Raw genomic sequence first — 20,584 nt, forward strand, 5'->3', positions numbered from 1 at the left:
AAAGCACTCATTTCGGTGTTTTTAATTTCTTAAGTTTTCCTAAACTTTAGGAGATCAGTGATTGGTCAATACTTGGAAGTGAAACCGACGTTTTCCATATTTCTTATCTACCTCTGTAAAGGTCTCAAAATCAATTCTGTAAATGTCAGTTTATATTTCAGATCTGCAATTTCAGACATTTTTATTGTTTCAAGGGGACTAATTACAAGAAGATTGAAATATGTAAGGGGTTTTGTGATCTTATAACAACTGTCGGTTATAAAAACAAAAATCAGCATCTATCAAAATTGAAATCGGCATGTCAGGCTTTTTAAAGATCGGGAATCAATGATCAGCAGTAAATGGTGCACCCCAACTTTTATTGTTTTTGGGGGTTGGAGATAGAAGTTACTTTACTTTCATGCAATAACAACCACAGTCTCAGCTACTCTTCAGTCGGTCCCCCCCCCCACCCCCCAACATCAAGCATTCTAATGAATTTAAATATTGAACGCTATTTAGGCAAGTCAGATTATTAAGCAGCAGTGCAGATTCAGATTAAACTCCAAACTTAATGTAAAAAACAAAAACAAAAAACTGCTTCACTTTATAATGATATACCAAAACTCACAATTAAATCTTCACAATTTCAATTTGTTTTGCTTTTTTTTTATTCTTTTTAATTACAAAAAAAAAACATTAAATATATAAAATATATTTATATATATATATATTAAATATATAGAACCCCAGTACAGGGTTGCAAATGGATACGGACAATGTGTCTAAAATGGGAGGAATGGAATGACACGTGATAAATAAAATCCTAAAAGTGTACAGGTCCCTGGTAAAAGGACCACTTTATTATAAAAAAAAGAAATCTGAACTGTTTCTTCCTTTACTGAAGCAGACATATTGTACAATCAAACTGAAATCAAGCTAATCTATTAAAGGTTAAAAATGTCCAACAGCCTGTTTGCACAAATTGCAGTAATATCTGCATTGATTTATCTATAGTGGTTTCATTTTATTTTTACTTCAGATAAACCCGTCATTGTAATGGAGGCTGTGCACACTTTGGAGATGAACTGTACCTGATTTTCCTTCAAGCCAATATGGGAACTTGCCTGAATTTTTTATTTTATTTTTGGCATTTATTGTGGAAGAAAAGCATGGTCTGTTATTATCTTATTCACATTCCATTTCAAAGAAGCATGAGCTGCAGCTCCTCAGCAGGTAGGTGGTTGGCATTCTTCTTGCTGAAACACGTTACAGCAAGATGAATGCCCGTCCCAGGTCGGCTCAATCTATCCCACCAGTCAGTTTCTTGGGGTTTTCCCAGACGTTGAAATAGAAAGAAGGCACACAAAATGGACTGTTAACTAAGGATCAGATATATAGATCCTTCTTTCCTCTTATTTTCTTCTTATGTAAGAGTTTTACCAAAGATGAGTGGCTTTTTGCCAGCTTTATATCCTGGGAAAGTCTCAGAACACCATTTGAAATGGTTCTTTGGAAAAGTGACTCAGCACAGGCAGCAGGACTCACACACGCTGCTCCTATTGCTGACGGCATGTCTCTGTTTGTAGATCCACTTCATGCTCTCCTGCAGGGAGTCATTCAGACAGGGAAGTAGTCTATCTAAGGTCAGTAATTCCCAGAATCCTCCTCCTCTTCCTCATTTCCCCGTTTGGTAATTCCACTTCATGTAATTGGGGATGCACTGACAGACCTGGCTGCTGTAGTAAAATCCAACCTTGCATTCCCGTCTGGGGTTTCTGCATGGAAGCCTGTAGCAACTTGAGAGAGAAATGTGGGCGAAGAAGACAAAAGGTGGATTTAAAAAGAGGAGAGAAAGAAGGGTTTTAAGGGGGTGAGGTTGGGATGGAACAGAGGAGACAGAGAAAAAAGAAAAGAGAAAAAAACATAAAGGAGATTATATTCTCTTGGCATGCAAACTATACACCCTTCTCATCTCCACATCCTTCTTGGAGGAAGCTCGATCCAAGTTTTATTTGCATGTGCATCAAAAGATTCTGTGTGAGGGGAACATAGAGTATTTTTCCAGAAACAGTCTGGGAACTCTTGTCTTTAAAATCTCAGCAGGTGTAGAGCTGCCTGCGGACTAACTACTGTGACCAGATGTTAAATCAGACAAAACAGAACAGAGAGTGATTGTTAGGAAAAATAAATTATCTGTGTGCACGAATGCATCCTGATCTTGAAAACAATCTTAAAATCAAATACTTTTCCCACATATAAAAAAGGGGGTTTCAATAGATAAGATGGAATGTAAAGAAAAAGTGTTTAGATAATCATGCAAATGATTTTACTAATTTGTGTCATACAATGTATTAAATAATTACAGAAAAATACAGTTTCCGGTTTTTGGATTAAAAGATTACTGTATCCCATTAACCATGAAGCATATCCTTTGGACTGCATTCAGTTAAATCCAGGTACAATAAATCTTTGGGTATATATATATATAAATATATATATATATATATATTTATATATTTATATATATATATGGAAGAGGATAAGGGCCACTAAAAAAATAAAAAAAGTTAACCGATTTTTAAATATTATTTCAGTTTGATATGGGAAAAAAAGTCAGAATTCTGACTTTAATCTCAGAATCCTGTTTTTAATCTCTGAATTCTGACAGCTAACAAACATGTCAGCATCAAGCCATAGCCATGTCTGTTTTAGAGAATAGCTCTCTTGTTTGAATCACCTTCTGCTCTTCCATTAATGAAATAGCATCACCAGGGACCCCCCAGGCACGTAAAAAAGTTGCCTAATTTCGTAGTTTTTTTTTTAACCAATGTGGAACTAGCCCTCCCAAACAACTCACGTGCTCCCACATCTCTTCCTTCATGGTGTCCATCTAAATTAAAATCCCAAATTCTGAAATTAAGTCAGAATTCTGAAAAAAAAAAAAAAAATCAGAATTCTGAGATTAAAGTCAGAATTTTTACTTTTTTCTCAGAATTCTAAGATTAAAGTCAGAAGTCTGAGATTTAAGTCAGAATTCTGTGATTAAGTCAGAATTCTGATTTTTTTTCTCATATTATACTGAAATAAAATTTAAAAATCAGTAGACTTTTTTAGTTTTTTCAGTGGCTCTAATCCTCTTCCGTATCTCACACACACACACACACACACACACACACACACACACACACACACACACACACACACACACACACACACACACACACACACACATTTTTATATAGTTTTATATACAAGTTTGCACTTGAACGCAACACAAGTATGGGTCACAGCTGTTGATAGCTCGCTAATCAACAGTTAGTGTCGTCTCTGTCATATTTACATCTATTTAAATGCTTTTCAGCAGTTCGTGTGGTTAAGGTAAAATCAATCTATTATTTTATGAAACTGAAAATGGTTATTGATATTATATTTCTCATTTATAGGCTTCCTCAGCGGTAAGCTTCATTCCCTCACTTAGTTTGTTGCTAAGTTAGCTTACAGGGTAGCCTACTTGGAAGTTTTATTTTATTTACCCTGTTTATTTTTTATACAAGTTAAATTTGTCTTAAGTCAAATTACATATTCTTCTTGATTAAGTGGAGCTACAAGTAGGTTTTTATATAAGTTATTGTAGTAAAATATATAATCTAAAAAATAAAAAGTGAAAGAAACGTAAACGTTTCTCAAAAAATGCAATTCGGTGTGGAATCAGATAATCCTAAATAAATGTGCTGCAGTCCATCATTAATCATTAAAAGTCACACCCAAAAATGGGATTTTTTTTTCAATAAAAATGTAACTGTATGTTATTTATTATTTATTTTTTCTTGGGAAGCTGTGTTAAATGTCAGTAGCCACACTGACAGGATCTGTTTTAAAAAAACACAAGAATCTAAGAAGGATCAGCTCCAGTTTGACAATAGTGACATAAGTTTAGGGCTGCAACTAAAGATTATTTTGTACATTGATTAATCGGTTAATTTTTTTTCCGAATAATAATCGCAAAAGGTTCCTTAAAGAAGATTTTTTACAAAATTAAACCTGGTGAAACTAAAACTTTTCCACTTGAGTTCTGGACGGAGCATAATGACAAACGAAAACAATTTTTTATCTCAAATGCACAAAATGTATAGATTATTTTACAATTTTAATATAATTACTGCTCTAAGTGGGTTTCTCTGTCACATAAAAGCATGCTTTAGATTCTCTATACTCCAGTTAACCATTAATCAATTACTAAATTAGTGGACGATTATTTCAATAACCGATTAATCACAATTAATAAGTTATTGACTCCCATTTTAGAAAATATTGACCAGAAAGAAGTGGAATATTTTGGAAGATTTAGAGTGGCCTAACCATACTCTGGACTTAATATCTCAGTGTCTTACCGGTAAATAGTTCATGCTTTGAACCTCTCCACTGTGGTCAAATTAAAGGACTACTGTAATAAAAATATAAAGGAGCAAGCATTTCTTCATAGCTCAGTAAACATTAATTGAGTTACACTTGGGTAGATACTTGGGTAATCTACTAAAGTTGGAAGATACTGTATATTTTTTACCTGATTCTGTTTTTCATTAATATCATTTAAATCCTGCATTTTTGTATTCAATCTGCTAAAATTTTTTTTGTCAAAAACAGTTTCTTACATGTCATACATGATATAAATGATATATTTGCTAAATCTGGCCCCACTTTTCATTGGTTTTAATGGAGGCATACCAGAGAAAAGTCTCCTGTACGTTATATCCAGAGTGAAAAAGAAATGTTAAACGTTGGTATTCTTGACAAAATACATAGTTTCTTTCTCATTTTGCAAGCTAAATATGGGCTGTTCTTTTAAACATTTGCTCCAGTCACCATATTTTAAGTTGTTTTAAGCTGAGAATGTTTATTGTACTACTATGAAAGGCCACTTGTCTTTATATCCTTGGAAGTTTTCCCACATGTAAAGCTACCAGTATCAGCTCATGTTTTTATAGCGCCTGTCACTCCATCTGTCTGTCTCGCTGTCTCTTCCCTCTGCAGGGCCTCTTAGGTCAGAGCAAGGTTGATCCAGAGCATCCAGGCTGTGGGAACCACAACACATAGACAAAAACCCCCAAGCACATGGTTTGGATCCCTGAAGTCCATAAAAGGTCACCATTAAAACACGCAGATGACTAAAAAGGACTGAGAAAGGGATATTTTCCTTTTAGAGAAGAATGTGTGACATGTCTATTAGGAGTGGTATCCAAAGGCGAATCCCAAAGCTAATGGGATTAAACGACTGATACCAGTAACACATCTCCGTTTCTTTCCACTGCTTTAGATTAAATACGATTAGAGCATTTGGTGGTTTGAGCAATGAGGGTGCAAAACGGCAGTTTTATGTTATATGCGCAAAAAACTAAAAGAATAAATGTCTTCTTTAAAAAAAAATCAAAAACTATTTCTTAATTTTATCATTGTCTTTTACTGACATGATAACTTTAGGATATCATGTTTTGATTGGGATACAGTAATCTTGAGCTGTTAATAATGATTATTTTGCAAATCGATTAATCTGGCGATTATTTTTTTGATGAAACGATTTTTATAATCGGATAGCCAAAGGTTCCTTTAAAGATTTTCTTTTTTTTTTTTTTTTTTAAGAAATTAAACCAGGTGAAACAAAAACTCTTCCACTTGATAGAGCATATCGACAGAAATGTTTTTTTTTTTTTTCTTAAATGCAAAATTTATATTTTTTAGGGCTGGAACTAACGATTATTTTGCAAATCGATTAATCTGTCAATTAATTTTTAGATTAATCGGTAAAAAATTGCATAGCAAAAGGTTCCTTAAAGAAGACTTTTCACAAAATTAGCCCAGGTAAAACTAAAACCTCCACTAGAGGAGTTCTAGATAGAGCATATTAACAAACAAAAAAAGCCTTTTTTTATATCTTAAATGCAAAATCTTTAGATTTTTTTTCTGTTTTTGTATTGTGTTGCTGCTGAAGTTGGGACTCTGTCAGCTAAAGGCATGCTTTAGAGTCTCTATACTCCAGTTAACGATTAATTGATAAATAAATTAGTCAAAGATTATTTTAATTATCGATTAAGTCGATTAATTGTTTCAGCCCTACAGTAATTCAAGCAAAAAACTAGATTACCAACCTACTCTTCTGTTAGATTTTAAGCGCTCCTGAAGAATTTGATATTTTAGATTTTAATATTCATAGTAAAAAAATTTAACGAGCAGTAGCTAGTCAGGTTTGTTAGTCAGGCTGCTTAGTCAAGTACAACTTGCTGTTAGACAAATCACTAATCTTTTTATGTGTTTTGAAAGTATTTCCAAACAGTTCAATATCTCTCTGGATGTGTTTCCATTCCAAATGTTTGCAAAGCTGTCGAAAGCAAAGGAAAGATTCGCAATTGGTGGTATTTTCATTACGTATTGTAATAAAACTGCATTCCGGTCTTCTGTGTCTTTTTACAAGGCAGTAAGGTCCAGTTACAGGTCACGTGACGCTATTGAAGTGTTTCCATTGCAGTTTTGCTTCTAGAACTTTAATGAAAAAAAAACATACTTTTTTTTAATCGCAGTATATTTAGCACATTTTCGTAACTACCGGTACAATTTGTGCCATTTAATGGTAAATTGAAATGCAGCTTCTCTTGTAAAAGCAAGCCCAAAAATGAGTCTAGGTAAAAGATAACCACAGAATCATTTGAAAGAAAGATTATACAAATATATGCTGCAGAGAATGATTGTAAATAAATCAATGCCTAAATTAAATCTAGAGGTGGTTCAACAAAGGATTAGTGTAAAGGTCTGCACTCAGGTAATCTGGTTGAGAACCTTACCCGCTTAAAAGATGTATACTCCTATTTATTGTTTATTTTTTTACTCAATCCTTTACATTTCAGCAGGGTGTGTAGTTTCTCATTATGCTGGTTATGAGCACATGACAATTCATGATTCACCTACTCTACTGAAGATGATTAATGAGTCCTTGTAAGACCCTTCACTCAATTGTCAATCATTGTGAAAGTTGCAAAGGTTTTAGCAATTTCAAAATCCCCAAGTAATGTTGTGAAAACCTCTCAGACATCGCAGATCTCTCGATTTTTCTCCCTTAACCTGATCCTTTCAACATCATTATCATTCTGAGCATCTCTGTTTAATCAGGTTGAGAAAATAGTTCTCGGCTTGCAGCCCTGCTTTCATCCAACATTCTTTTAAAGAAAGTATTAAAAGAAGCCTAACTTGGACTCATCTGGCCTTTTAAATGTTGGGCAATATCAGATCTGTCTTTCCCCTCAAACATTTTGGAAAGGGGATTGTTTTTGCAGATGTAGTTGATTTTTAAATAACCCAATTATACCAAAATGGTTCAGCCTGGTATTAAAACACTGCAGGGCTCGAAAACTGGAAATTTTAAAATGTTTTAATAGTCTTTTATTACCTACTGATTCAGTCCTGTGCTGTTATTTATTCATTTTTTTGGTTTAGACACCTGTAATTGATGCTGTTTACAAGAGTTATATAATTTCTCAGCTAGAAAATGGTATTACTATAACTATACTGCCAGAGCAGTCGTTTTTAATGCTTTATTACTTATGGAGTCCCTCAGGGCTTTATTCTGGGGCCAATTAGATTTTTTTTTATCAAAACTTTCCTCTTGAGAATTCAAAATGAGAAATTTAAAGATTTGTATGCTAAAAACACTTTGATCTACCTACAGTTGAAGCAGAACAGTTTAATTGTTCCTTTATGACCCTGAATGGACTAGCTAGTGAATGAATATTACATCAGTTGTTGTCGAGTTTAGATCTTATATTTTAATTGTTTACTTTTTTTGTCTGCCATATTGTATTTAAACATGCTTTATAATTTGACATGAACATCCCTCCCTTTGGCGCTCTCACCTGCAGGTGTTGGGGTCGAACCTCTTGCCCTGCCGTAGACACGTGTTTGGACTCTCTCTGCATTCACACAGGCACGTGTCGGGATTCAGAGGCTGACTCCTGGGACAGTCCATGGCGCACACGCAACCGCACAGCTCGTCGTCCCACCGCTGCCTTGCAGGACACAGCTTCCCATCGCCTTGCCCTTCGCACTGGCATTCACCTGACCAAAACGGTTAAAAAAGGAGGCGGGGAGGTCAGTTTATTAGTTTGCAAAACAGAACTTTTTAAAAAAATTTTTTACCATCTTTAACGTTCTTGCTCGTTTGCAATTGGCATACACATCTGCATTCCTTGCATGCTTTATCTTGATTTTCATCAATTACTCTTAATTATTGTTAAGACTAAACAATCCAGACCTGCACGTTTTAAAGTAATTTTCTAATCTATATAAGCAATACCCTGTCTGTTTAGGATCGTCTTTCACTACAATAGTGATCCATTGTAAAATGCAGCCAATATTTACATTAATATGTAAATAATGGGTTTCAACTGAGACAAAACATAAATACAAACAGTGAATCTGGGAAACACCAAATGCATAATATTGAACCCTTTCTACTGTTATTACATTGTCAATGTTGGCTGATCAGAGGCAGCTTCAAGTCAAATATTAGCCTCTTAATGCCATTTATACCTTTTCATTGAACTTTCCCACACTTCCTTGACGCCTGAATTTATATACAATTATATAAACATGGACAACAAATTGTATTGTTTGTGTTTCAAATTGCAGAGGCAGTCAATTTTATGGAAATTCAAATGAACACTCCAGCCCTTTAGGTGGCAGTAATACAGTTAAAGTGAACCTTTTCATGCAAATGTTACAGGGAAGTTCTTCAACAATGGAATCTGGACCAGCAAGCTGTCAAGGTCATGAAAATAATAAAACCCTGCAGTGAAACATCAAAATGATTGTGGTTAGTGCAGAGGTAAATCGCAAAAAGTTTGCAATATTGGTTGAAAATAATCGCCTTTTGATTTTTGTATAAACTATTCAGCCATTTTATTGTGTTTAAGTAGTTTCCAAATAAAGATGATAAAATTTCTGTTTATTACAAAGAAAATAAAACTGTAGGTGTATTGTAAATCGTGGCAACAGTTTTACGGGTCAGCGTTTCTGGACCAGTCGGACCAGAAGCAAAGGTTCCGAGGTCTGCACTGAATGTATGATAACTAGCATTGTGGAGAACACAAACTCTAGATTGGCTGTTTGTGTAAAGCAAAGGGTTTGATGCATATTTGCAACAACAGGCATTAAGGGGTTAAGTTTCAGCCACAGTAAACTTGGATGTGGTTTTATGGGGATTTTATGAGCTGGACCAACATCCAAAAATTCAAAAAACACATCTCTGCGTTGTGATTGGCCCACCAGTTCTAGGGCCTGGGGCATTGATTTTGGTCCCTGGCATGTGGGGATAGTTTATTAGGCTAAGCTTTTACCATCTTGCAGATCTCTGTCATTATGAAACCAGATGAAGTTGAATGAATGTGATTGATTGTCTCCTTACAGGTGTTTTGATCCAGTTTCCGGCCTGGATCACAGCTGGCTTCAGTGAGTCCGTTTTGACAGACGCAGTCACAGGTGGATTCTTCCAGAACCCTGTTGGGCCCGCAGAGAGCCAGCAGACCTGAGTCCAGCGCTTCTGGAAGACAAAAAGCATTAAGAGAAAAAACGGTACTTCACATAAAACACCAAATGGAAAAAAAAATGTCATTTTCAACTAAATTTAAGTTTATGATGGACCTTTTAAACATACCTGGGTATCTTTCACACCTAAGATGACGTTAAGCTGAAAGCCTCTTAGGGTTAATTACTGTTTCTGAAGCGCCAGGCGGGCAGAACACCTACAGTGTCTGTTTTGGTTTATTACTCTAAATCTGCATGTTGAGACCTGAGTTTGAGAGCAGTTTACAGAGAAGGCAATTTGAATATGCACCCTACAGCATCAAAAATAGATATTCCAATCATGCAGTAAGTTAGTCAAGGTGTTGGGGCTGTGCGTGATTGTACAAGAGCATTACTACATTCCAGCTTCATTTGTATCAACATTGTGGTGGGGTGAATTTGTTTGAAACGATCTGGCAGTGCCATCATACTCCTCGTTTCACACGGATTGTCTCTGGGCTGTATCTGCGGGGCATGAGTACAAGCTCGTCTAAAAGGCATGATTCATTTGGCTACATAGCTACCCTTTTTTAGGTGATTTATAAGGCGGTAAATGGATAAAAGTAAGTAGCAGTTTGCTGAGACGTGGCCAAATCTGCAATCAGAGGAATGATTAAAAGGAAACAGTAAACCTGCCTTATCACATCAGGATGGATGGAGAGGGTGTGGGAAAGTGTAAGAGCCGCAGCAAAGACGCCCTCTCTACATGTCAGCTGATTATTTTTGATTTGTTTTAAGGTATGCCAGAAAAATCCTTTTCTGTTCTATAATTGCAATAGAGACATGGAACTTAACTGGAGCGGCATGTTGATAAAGAAGTCTGAAGATTAACTCTTTTGTAAGAAGATTTCCAGTGTGTTTGGCTGGAAACAAAATAATATCACCTGATATCTACCGTGTATTTGTATTCAGTGATGATGTGCGGCAGTGTTTCTGCTGATACCATTAACACTTTGTTCAAGAAAAAGACAGAAAATATTAAGTTTAGAGTTTTAGATTGGGATTAACTTTTAGCCACTAGGGGCGCTATACCTGTAACTTTCAGGGCTTTTTTTCTTCCTCTGTGTTTTGGAGTGTGGCTGCAGACCACTTTGGATCTGACTGAAAAGTCATGGAGTTGCTTGTAAAAATGTCTGATCATTTTTAGCTTTTAGCTTAGATAGCTCATAAAGGAGGTGCAATGATGCAGTTGAGTTTTGTAGCAGGGCAGTCTGTATTGCTTTTATAGCTAAATTAACCCAATAATTGGGTCGAAAGTAATAGTTTGGCCTTAAATGCAGATTTTCCCGTTCTTTATATTACATTCTTTTTACTAACTATTTAGGGTGACCAGACGTCCTCTTTTTCCTAGACATGTCCTACTTTTCATACCTAAAAAAATCTCCGGGGGGGAATTTCAAAATCGTCCGGGATTTTGGTCGACTACAGTGCGGCACATAGTCGAAACACGCCGGGCAGTCGAACTGAGCCGTCAGCTCCGTGGCAGGTCCGGGAACCTCGGTGGACGGGGGCAGGGAGCTAGCGGAACAGGTAACAGAGGTTGGGTGCAGCTGTCTGTGTTCAGAGCGTTTTGAGTCTTTTTTTTTTTTTCCCTCTCTCTCGCACTACTATGTCCCGCCTCTCTGTGTAACATCATCGGATCGGTCGCTTTGAGCAATCTGATTTGTGGTCGCATTTCACTGCGTACAATGTAGCTACGTGGTTGGAGGAGAGACACTAGCCTCGTAAGACCATTCTGATCTCGCGAGCTTTCAAGATTTCCCTCGCTAATCAGTCTGGAGACTCTCCGTTGAAGAAAATTTGGAGCCGTTCACCAAACGAACGTCCAATCAGTGTTGGCTTTGAGGCGGGTTGAGGTGTGACGCAACGAGAAGCACGACAGTTCAGTCTAAAGAACATGGCGGCTTCAGCCGATGAAACTAGCGTTAGCGTGGCTATCGAGCAAGTTTTATCGGAATTATGGAGTATTTTTTCACTGAAAGAAGAGCAAAACACTGCTCTGGAGGCTTTTCTCAGAGGAAAAGATGTTTTTGCTCTTCTCCCGACTGGTTTCGGCAAGAGTAGCCTGGCTGTTAGTACGTCATATGCAAATCTGTTTGTTAGACATACAGAGCTTTTTCACCTAAAATGGCAACAGATTGTAAGTTTAAACAAGTTGGCATTATAACGCCAGATGCTTTACAAAACATAATTTGTTCTTCTTTAATAGTTAAGAAAAATCTTGGCTTTTCAGAGGACCATGACTCAAAGTTACAGGTTAAAATTAACATGTTCTCTTATTGAACAGCCAGAATCAGACTGCAGACCTTCTAAATATCTTGAAATTTAGTTTCTGGCATCATTATATTAGTAAAGAGGCTCATAAATCTCTTTAAACAGAGAGAAGCAGATTTACTGGGATATGCAACATGCAATAAATTATATCTCCAAGTTTACCACAAATTTTACGAGAAAATAATACTCTAAGCTATATTTAAAATGCAGCATATCCAATTTTTTTCTGGATGGAATTGAAATTGCACTTCTAGAGATACATGATATATCAATTTTGGCATTGGACTCTGCTCTTATTAAATTTTTTTTTTCATGCATTGATGTTATTGGTCCCTATATTTGTAATGCACTAAAAGGCATCCCTCTAACATGAATAAATAGTAATATCAGTGTGTGGTCTTGTGTTTTCAAAAATAGGAAAACATTCAATAAATATATGTTTGAGCTCATTTTTGGAAAATTGGCCTAATGAAAGTGTACCCGAGTGTCCCCACCAACTTTCATCACAAAGTTACACCCTTGCGTTGTACACCCTAACAAACTCATTTACTTTGTTTAAATGGCGGCAGCTGTCAAAATAAAAGTTGATGTATTTAATTTTTTCTTACAAATTTAAAGCTGCAGTCTGTAACATTGAGAAGAGAGCAGACTTCGACTGAAAATTTGAAGAAAAACTGGTTTCACGCAACTCCCCCACCCTTTCTGCTTCACTCATGCCTCACCTCCAAGCTCCACCCCTCTCAAAGCATCTGCTGCGGCTACCGCATGCGACCAGAAGGGGGGGGGGGGGGGGGGGGGGGGCGGGATTCAGCGTGTGTGAGCTGTGATTGACATTCCATCAGACGCTCCTCTGGCTGTGATTGGTTGTTTTGACTCGTCCCGAATTATTCTTTCCAGATTGAAATACAGGCAGTAGGCGGGACCAATTGAAGCAGTTTTTTTCACAGGTTACATATCACATGTACTGCTGTCTGGGCATAGGGACAGTTTTAGCCAATATGACAAAAAAGTGATTTTTAAAAACTTACAGACTTCAGCTTTAAACTACAGAATAGGAAAACTTTATTTGCGGCAACTGGTAACAGATATTCTACTTTTAGGGCCTTACTACCAAGCATTCCAATTTAACTACAAGAAAACACGTTAATAAATACAGATACAAAGCACATAAAACCAGATAAATGAAATCATGTCTACTTAAAACCTCTGAATTAAACTTTGGTTTTTAAGAATTTTTTCAGGTTGGTGGGAGCAGCTGGAATGAGTAATGAAAGGCTGAGCTGTTTCCTCTGTAATCAGGGTGGCCCTTCTCATCACAAAGAGATGTGCTGTAATTTGCTAATCTTATGACTTGGTTTTATAATATGGTACTGTTTTGTTTTTTTCCCCCTTTTTTATGATCGTGAGGAACCTTTTCCATGTTAAAATGTTAAAATTTCTTTCAAAACACTAAGAAAATCTATCCACTCATCTCCTACTGCTAGTCTATCAGGGTCAATTTCATTCACATTTCGGTTTTTTGGACCAATTATGTCAATAAAGTCGATTCCAGTGCAAAATAACATAGTTAATGAACATGATTTGGTTAAAAAAAATTATACTAAACATGTGGAAGATGAATATTTCTCCATGGGGATACAAAGTGATTTGTTTCCAAAGAAACCCTTCTTCCATATGGCTGCGGGATATTTTAGATAATTAAAATTTCGTATTGATTGAAATACACTCAACTATTTTAGTGATATCAAAACCTGCCTCTTACTTAACCTTGGAGCCCAGTCATGTCAGACGTAACAAAAACAAATCGTTAACCTATGCTCTACGGCTAAATCTTTGTTTTTTGCTTTATTTTAATAACTGTGTCATCTTCACAAACAAGACAAAGATTAGTCCTGGTTTTCAAAACCTTGACTTTTCTGTGTACTTGAATATAAGTTTTACACTTAAAGAAACTTTTGTGAAAGCAAGGCTGATGGCTGATCCTCATTTGATCTTTTAATAGGTTGTTTGTTTTAAGCATTTAGCCAAATCAACATGAGGAATAGACGTGCAGATCCATTCTCTGAACCCAAGAGAAACTATTAGGGTTGAGCTGAACTTGATCTGTTGAGTCTAGCTATCTTTTTCCCAATTTCTAGAATGTTATTAGAGGAGACAATTGTTCTTTTGGCACTTATTATATTCCCCTCTGTAGTAAGTGTCCCAGTCTCAAAGGATTGGGTCAAAGAAATCTCACCTGTATGTTTCTGAGTGTAGCTCATCGTGTCGGCAGAGATGCACCCGCAGTTCACCGGATCCCACAATGATCCTAAGGCACAGGGGAGTTCAGGAGGGGAACACCTGCACATCCCCAGACATAAAGCAGTCAGACATGTTTGAACACAGCGCAGTCACTCAGGCACACAGACGTCAGCAGGTCGTCTTACTCACAGATAATCTGTCGCTGCTCGTCTTATGATGGAGTGGAGCGGCCGCTTGGAGAGGCAAGTGCACGTGGTGTGGTTGACAAACGTAACCATGACGACCGTTTGGTCCATCCTGGGGGGAGACAGCTCCATCAGCTGGAGGGGAGGAAGAGCAAAGAGGTTAAAGGAGTTTCTTGTCATTTTATCCAAACTGAAGTCTGTGTGAGGGGTGGCTCTGGTCAGGCGGTGCGATTTGTTGTGAGATCGTGCAGCTGTGCGTGACTGTGTCCGCTGTATCCAGTAACAGCCTATTCCCCATGGAGCAGGGTGTGTGTGCTGTGGTCAGGCAAGAAACATAATTGGGAAGAATTGGTTTCAGCATGCAGATGGATTATGAAGTGTGAAAGCAGTGATGTACCAGATTTAATGTGCTGTTTTTGTTTTGTTTGTTAAAACGTTTAGTCCTTTCTAATCAAAAGAGATTTAAATTTCATGCAAAAAAAAACCCAACAAAATCTGTGAGAGTAAAAAAATATTTGTTTTAACATATTGATTTAATGATATAAAGTGAACGCTTCTTCCTAATTAAGGTGAATACATTTGCTTTAGTTTTACATCATCAATGTATGCATAAAAAAACAACACTAAGTAGGCCGAATGTCTCAAAGATCAAAACCCCACGCTCCATTCAAAAAAATTTTAGCTAACCCTGAATGTTTTATGACAAAACAACATTATACCAACATTCAGAGCTGGTCCGGTGGCGCTTTAGCAACTAAACTGAAAGAAGCTCAATGAACTGAAGGATTTAAGGTGGTCTAGTCAAAGTTTGCACTTAATTCTAATTGAGATGTGATGTGCCTTTTTACATGCTGGGAATTCTTCCAGCTTGGCTGGTTGAGTGAACTCTGCAGAGAAGAATAGAGATCGATCGATATAATAGGCCGGTATGTGCATGAATTTGCCGATTAATTAGTGCATTTAGCAACCATGCCATTAGATCACGAGATTACGCCTGCTTGATCTAAAAACCAATGTTTCTTGTTTTACATTGAGTCGTTTGTAAGAAATGGTATCATTGTGTCTTTTATATCATGTAAATAGAGAAAAGGTAAAGTCAATATCAACTTTAAAAATCAGCAGCATGTATCAGTTGGATCGATTTAAAAATAGTTGAAACTATGGATACAATTTTGGTCTTATTGCTACAAGAAAAATGTTTTGTAAATGGAATTTTGAAACAGAAGAAAAACAAAAACCAGAAAAAAACGAGGTTTTGAGAATAGCTCTTTTCTTGGATTTTGTTTTTGTTTTTATTGGACTTTAATACTCTTGTAGAAGCAATTATGTATAAGCTCTATAAAAGAAGGGAAATGATGTGTGTATGGGCATGTGTTTCACCGGAAAGGGCAAATCGGTTTGACCGCTTGGCAGGGAAAGTCTGTCAACTCACAGCTGGCTGTTGTATCATTTTTTTTCTTTGTTTTTTAAGCAGCAAGAGTGGGAATAAATCAGCCTTTAAACAGCAAGAACAGCGTCTGGGCATTTTCTGTTCACACCATCTAACACTGGCAAAGCGCGTCAACCATAAGATTCCAGTTTAAAAACACTCCAGTGGCTTTAAGCGTCGGCTTAGCCCCTACAACTCTGATTAAGGGAGAATGTAATCTATAAAATGCAATCAAATACAAGGATATATTTGAAAACATGAATTCTGAAAATGTCAAATTTGTAAGAAACATTAGAAAAATATAGAAAATAGAAAAGAATTATAGAAAAAATTTAATTCAAGAAAGCAGCAAAGCTACTCTCAAAACCTTTGTAATTTCTAGATTACATTTCTTTTCATATTATTTTTCTCAAATTTGAATTAAAATTTTAGATTAAAATGCAATCAAAAAATGCAAGTGTTAAAATTCTTATCTGAAAACAATGAAAAAAATATTATTTTTTTAATGAAGTTTCATTTTCGGATAGCATTTTTTTTTTTTTAAATAACAAAACACGTTTTCTGATTTCAACTATAATCGAACAAAATTCCCTCCATACAGAACACCATCCAGATGTAAAAGTCCCACTGCACCTCAATCTTCCTCACCGTCTTATTAACCAGACTGTAGCTGGTATTGGTGCAGTAGAAAGCCTCGTTCCCGCAGCATCCGCCACAGCGATGCAGCGCCACGCAGCGAGGGACATGTAACTGACCCGTGGATTCTGGGTACTCTTTGGCCACCTCAACACACACCTCCCTTGGCTGGCATTGTATCCTCTTTAGCTCCTCCAGAATTTCTGTGAACAGGGTCGATAAGTTAGAAAACAAGTGTTTGATTTTCCAAAGCACTAACGCCACTTTACTCTTTACCTGCTATATTTCCATCATCTTTGTAAAGAGGCTCTGCCCGCAATGGGACCCACAAGTCGTCGTCGCCAGGGCGGGCTAAAGGGCTCTCCGAAGAGGTTGAAAAAGAGGTGGAAGGGAAAGAGGAGGATGAGGAGTGCCATGATCTTTTCCTCATGCACTGCTGGATCACGCTGTATTCAGGGTAGAAGAACTGCAGGAGCTGGTCCATGTTTGTTATCTCCAAATTAGACTGGTCATCGGTCTTTGATGGAGCCTGGAGACGTTGAGAGGACAAAAACACTTTTTTTCATATGAACTTAAAACTTTTCGCCCTTTTTTTACAGATAAAAAATTAAGATTTTTGCACAATTTTGAGGACCAGAATTGTTTGGATTCAGGTCTGAGCTTCAACTAGGCCACTATAACACATGACAATCAAGATCAATAGGTTCCCCCACCTGAGGGCGGATCTCTGCAGCTTTTAGTATTGCTTGTATCAATGCTAATCTTCTTCTATTAATGCTAATTGCTCCCTTGGTGTTAATTCAGGGGGTTTCTCACATTTTGATGTCTCGCTCTGAGCCGTTTGATCGTTTTAGAATCTAATTCTGCTTTTAGCTACATGCTGACCCATCTGCTGTGTTCCTTGGTTTCACTGATCAACTGTTCAGAGGGATTTTATTTAATAGTACTAAAATAGTTGGGGTGAATCCAAATAGACACCATGCTTTGTAATTGTTTTGCATTTAAAAAATTGTAAATGTGTAATTATTTCAAAATTTTAATAAAATACAATTTTATTGCCATTATATGAAATGGGAAAGAAAATGGGTTAGAGTACTATTGGAATGTAAACACCTTAAGTAAACTCCTTTTCTCACAGGTTTTAATGAACAGTTCTGCCGTATGGTTTATTTGTTGTAGTAAAACTGTTAGATACGCCTGAGTTGAAATATTCGGGCTCACTGCTTGTGCAAGATAAACAATAAATACCTGAGCTACAAATGTGTTGCAACATGTCGCTGTCGGCTACTGTTGGTAATTAGGAGCACTTCCTTTACCTACTTTTTGTTTTTGCTTAAAAAAACAGTTTTTTTCCCCCATATTAGCTGTTTAAATCAGGTGAGTTGAAATCTTTATAACGCCTCTTAAGATGTGATCAAAGGTTCTAACTAAACAATCCGCCCTTATGACAAGTCTGCAGCCGCCTCGTTAAAAGGAACCAACCAGAGCGTGGATTATTCTCTGACATTAATAAGAGAACGTCAGTAGATTTCACACAGTAAATCAGATTCCACGGTTGACATTATCTTTCTGAAGCCTTCCTACTATATGTCACAACCACAAATGATTTTTTTCCCCCCTTGTGACTAAAGGAAGACTTGTTTCCCGTCCGCAGGGCAGCAGTAGATGTGAGATAGCAGAATAATTGTTTAACGGAGCGGGTAATGGAAGCTGCCGTATCAGCTGTGGGTTTCGATATGTCATGGGACCTCTCTTGTCTTTTGCAGTAATACGAGAGGCTGTTTAGGTTCACATGCGGAGAAGAGGCCAGCTGGCACAGCTGGCATTTTCTAAACAGAAACCAGATCCCTGCTCTGTTATTTATCTCCTCTTGTCTCCTACTCCCACATTTTCTATTGCAACATATTTCCTTCTTATCAATATTTTTTTTTCTTCATTGCTGTGCTCCATTTTATTCATAATTTCACATGCATTCTAAAACACACCCTATAAAACCTCCACTATAATAATAATTAGATGCATCTCTATGCTTTTGGCTCACAGCTGAGACTAAAATTGAAAATTTATGCAGCAACCGATGTTAGTTGGAAGTGAAATAAAGATCAAAATATGGCCTTACTGTAAAGTATGCTGGTGGATCTATGATGCTGTGGGCCTGTTTGTCTCGAGAGAAATGACATGTAGATTTATGATTGTCCTTCCAACATAGGGCCGGATTTATCGAGATCCAATTTTGCGTGCAGTAATTTGTGCTCGCAAACTGGAATTTTGCGCGAGGGGCTGAACCATGGTTTGTGGGTGATTTAACAAGAGCGATTGCGTAACTGGTGGCAGGCGCAAAACTGTTGGAGACGCCCTATTTAAATGATGGTTTGCGCGTTTTGTGGTTTGCGGCAAAGTAGTTTGTGCAAACTAGTGCATTAAGACATTTTTATCTTACAGTGACACCCCCACCCCCTCCAAAAAAAAAAAAAAAATATATATATATATATATATATAAACTTTGGCAGCCTTTATTCCCTAAGGTGGTATGTGGCTGAATTTCTACTTCACTGCAGTAAAAAAACAAAACAAAAAAAAAGAGGTGTTTTGTATTGGCCTGTAGAAAAATGCACATACCAAATGGCTCACAAGAAGTGACTGTGGATAAGATGACTGCGGGCACTTCTGAAAAACGAGATGGGGAGATCCCAGATGCAAAAAAGTGCATTGTTGCAAGGAGTTTTGTGATATCTGGTATTGCGTGGGTCCTCCTTGTGGCTGGCTCCAAATCCATTCGGAGTTCCCCCAACAGTTCCAAAATGGCAATACTGAATAAACGATATGTTTTGATGATCGTTTCCTCGTTCATTCCAAAAATATTCACACGGAGTGAAAAAATGCGTTCTGCGTCTCCTTGCTTCATTTCGATGTCTCCTTCTTGCGACAATAACCGCTGCCATGTGTGCGCAATTATGCATACAGACCATTTGCACCTTCTTTTGAAACGTGTTAAATATAGAGTCAGATACCGTTAGCAAAATTGCTTTCAGGTTTAATAAATCACTTTGTGAGTGCTAAATTAATATATTTACATGTTCTCTTCCCACAAGACGCACTTTTGCGTGTAAACGCCCCATATTGCATATTCATGGCAGAAAAAGTACTAAATGGATAAGAGGCGCTATTTAGCACGTTTTAAAGACCAAATCCTTTTAGCACGCTGTTGATAGATCAGTTTGTACATTTTTTAGCGTGCGCAGTGAAATAGCTCACGTTTTTATACACGCAAACCTTTGATAGATCCGGCCCATAATGGTATAAAACCTTTGATGATAAAGGTTACTGCAGATCACAGGTTTGCAGTGGCCTTCTAAGGTTGATTTCATCTTAAAAACCTAACTGGCTCATACAGTGGCCTGAAGGCCTCCTCAGGGGACAGAATATGGACTTCCCTTGTTTACTGGCTGTAATTTCCTTTACCTTTTAAATTCAATCCAGTGAAGGCGAGAAGTGCAGACTCGCTAGCGCTGCAGCCGTCAGCTGTTTTAATTCAGCTGGAGATTATAAACGTGTCAACAGGATTTATGAGCTGGTTGATAATCTGATCCCAGGAGCTCGACTTCTTGTGTAGCTTTTATGTTGGGTGTTACTGAAGGGTCGTAATTCTAATTGTTCGGTGACAGTCATGAAGAAACATCTTCTGTCTGAATAGATTATATCATAAATGAGCTTTTTTTTTTTTTTTTTTAGGATTTATTTCATGAGGAAATCCTCCAATCTAGGAAAATAAACCATGGATATGAGAACTTTTTTTGCTGATTTAGAACTTGTGCTTAAATGTTTTAGATACTACTGATAAGAAATCAAGCCAAAAGCATTATATGTCCACTGCCAAGCCTGGTGGTTTGCACAGCAAAACATTTTAATTTAAGTAAGCCAAGTTTTCTTTAAACAAGTGCATTTATTCTTGATTTAAATAGGTAAGTGAGACACTTTGCCAATGGAATAAGATAATTTGCATTTAAAAAAAAACAACTGCAGTTTCTTAATTCCTACTCAGATTAAGGGTAAATAAACTTCTTTTAAGACATTTTTACTCATTTTCATAAAGTTTTTGCAGTTCCAAGTCAAAATGTATCTCCAGAAACTCACCGATATCTATATTATATCACTTTGACATAATCTCCAGCATATTTTATTGTACGCTTAGTATAACAGATGGATTTAAGGAAGGGAATATAGGGAAATG

The 20,584-nt window shown here is 36.9% G+C and overlaps 2 protein-coding genes across 3 annotated transcripts in view; one reads left to right on the forward strand and one right to left on the reverse strand.

Annotated features, from left to right (window-relative positions):
- Positions 1-735: 735 nt before the first annotated feature.
- The window catches only part of LOC119791186 (vascular endothelial growth factor C-like), a 28,008-nt gene continuing 8,159 nt past the window's right edge, over positions 736-20,584 (reverse strand). Inside the window, exons 2-8 of one of the 2 annotated variants that reach the window (XM_038297138.1) lie at positions 16,630-16,882; positions 16,366-16,556; positions 14,293-14,423; positions 14,099-14,202; positions 9,431-9,562; positions 7,881-8,082; positions 736-1,778 (exon numbers count right to left, since the gene is read on the reverse strand). In XM_038297138.1, the coding sequence (XP_038153066.1) occupies positions 1,658-1,778; positions 7,881-8,082; positions 9,431-9,562; positions 14,099-14,202; positions 14,293-14,423; positions 16,366-16,556; positions 16,630-16,882 (1,134 nt within the window). In that variant the 3' untranslated portion in view covers positions 736-1,657. Of the gene's footprint in view, positions 1,779-7,880; positions 8,083-9,430; positions 9,566-14,098; positions 14,203-14,292; positions 14,424-16,365; positions 16,557-16,629; positions 16,883-20,584 lie in introns of both variants that reach the window. The other variant, XM_038297137.1, reaches the window with a different exon arrangement.
- The window catches only part of n6amt1 (N-6 adenine-specific DNA methyltransferase 1), a 37,643-nt gene continuing 26,518 nt past the window's right edge, over positions 9,460-20,584 (forward strand). Inside the window, exon 1 of the mRNA XM_038297140.1 lies at positions 9,460-9,597. The gene's annotated coding sequence lies outside the window, so the exon portion shown is untranslated. The remainder of the gene's footprint in view (positions 9,598-20,584) is intronic.

Source organism: Cyprinodon tularosa, unplaced genomic scaffold, assembly GCF_016077235.1.
Source record: "Cyprinodon tularosa strain WSP-4 unplaced genomic scaffold, ASM1607723v1 ctg383, whole genome shotgun sequence".
Taxonomy (NCBI): Eukaryota; Metazoa; Chordata; class Actinopteri; order Cyprinodontiformes; family Cyprinodontidae; genus Cyprinodon; species Cyprinodon tularosa.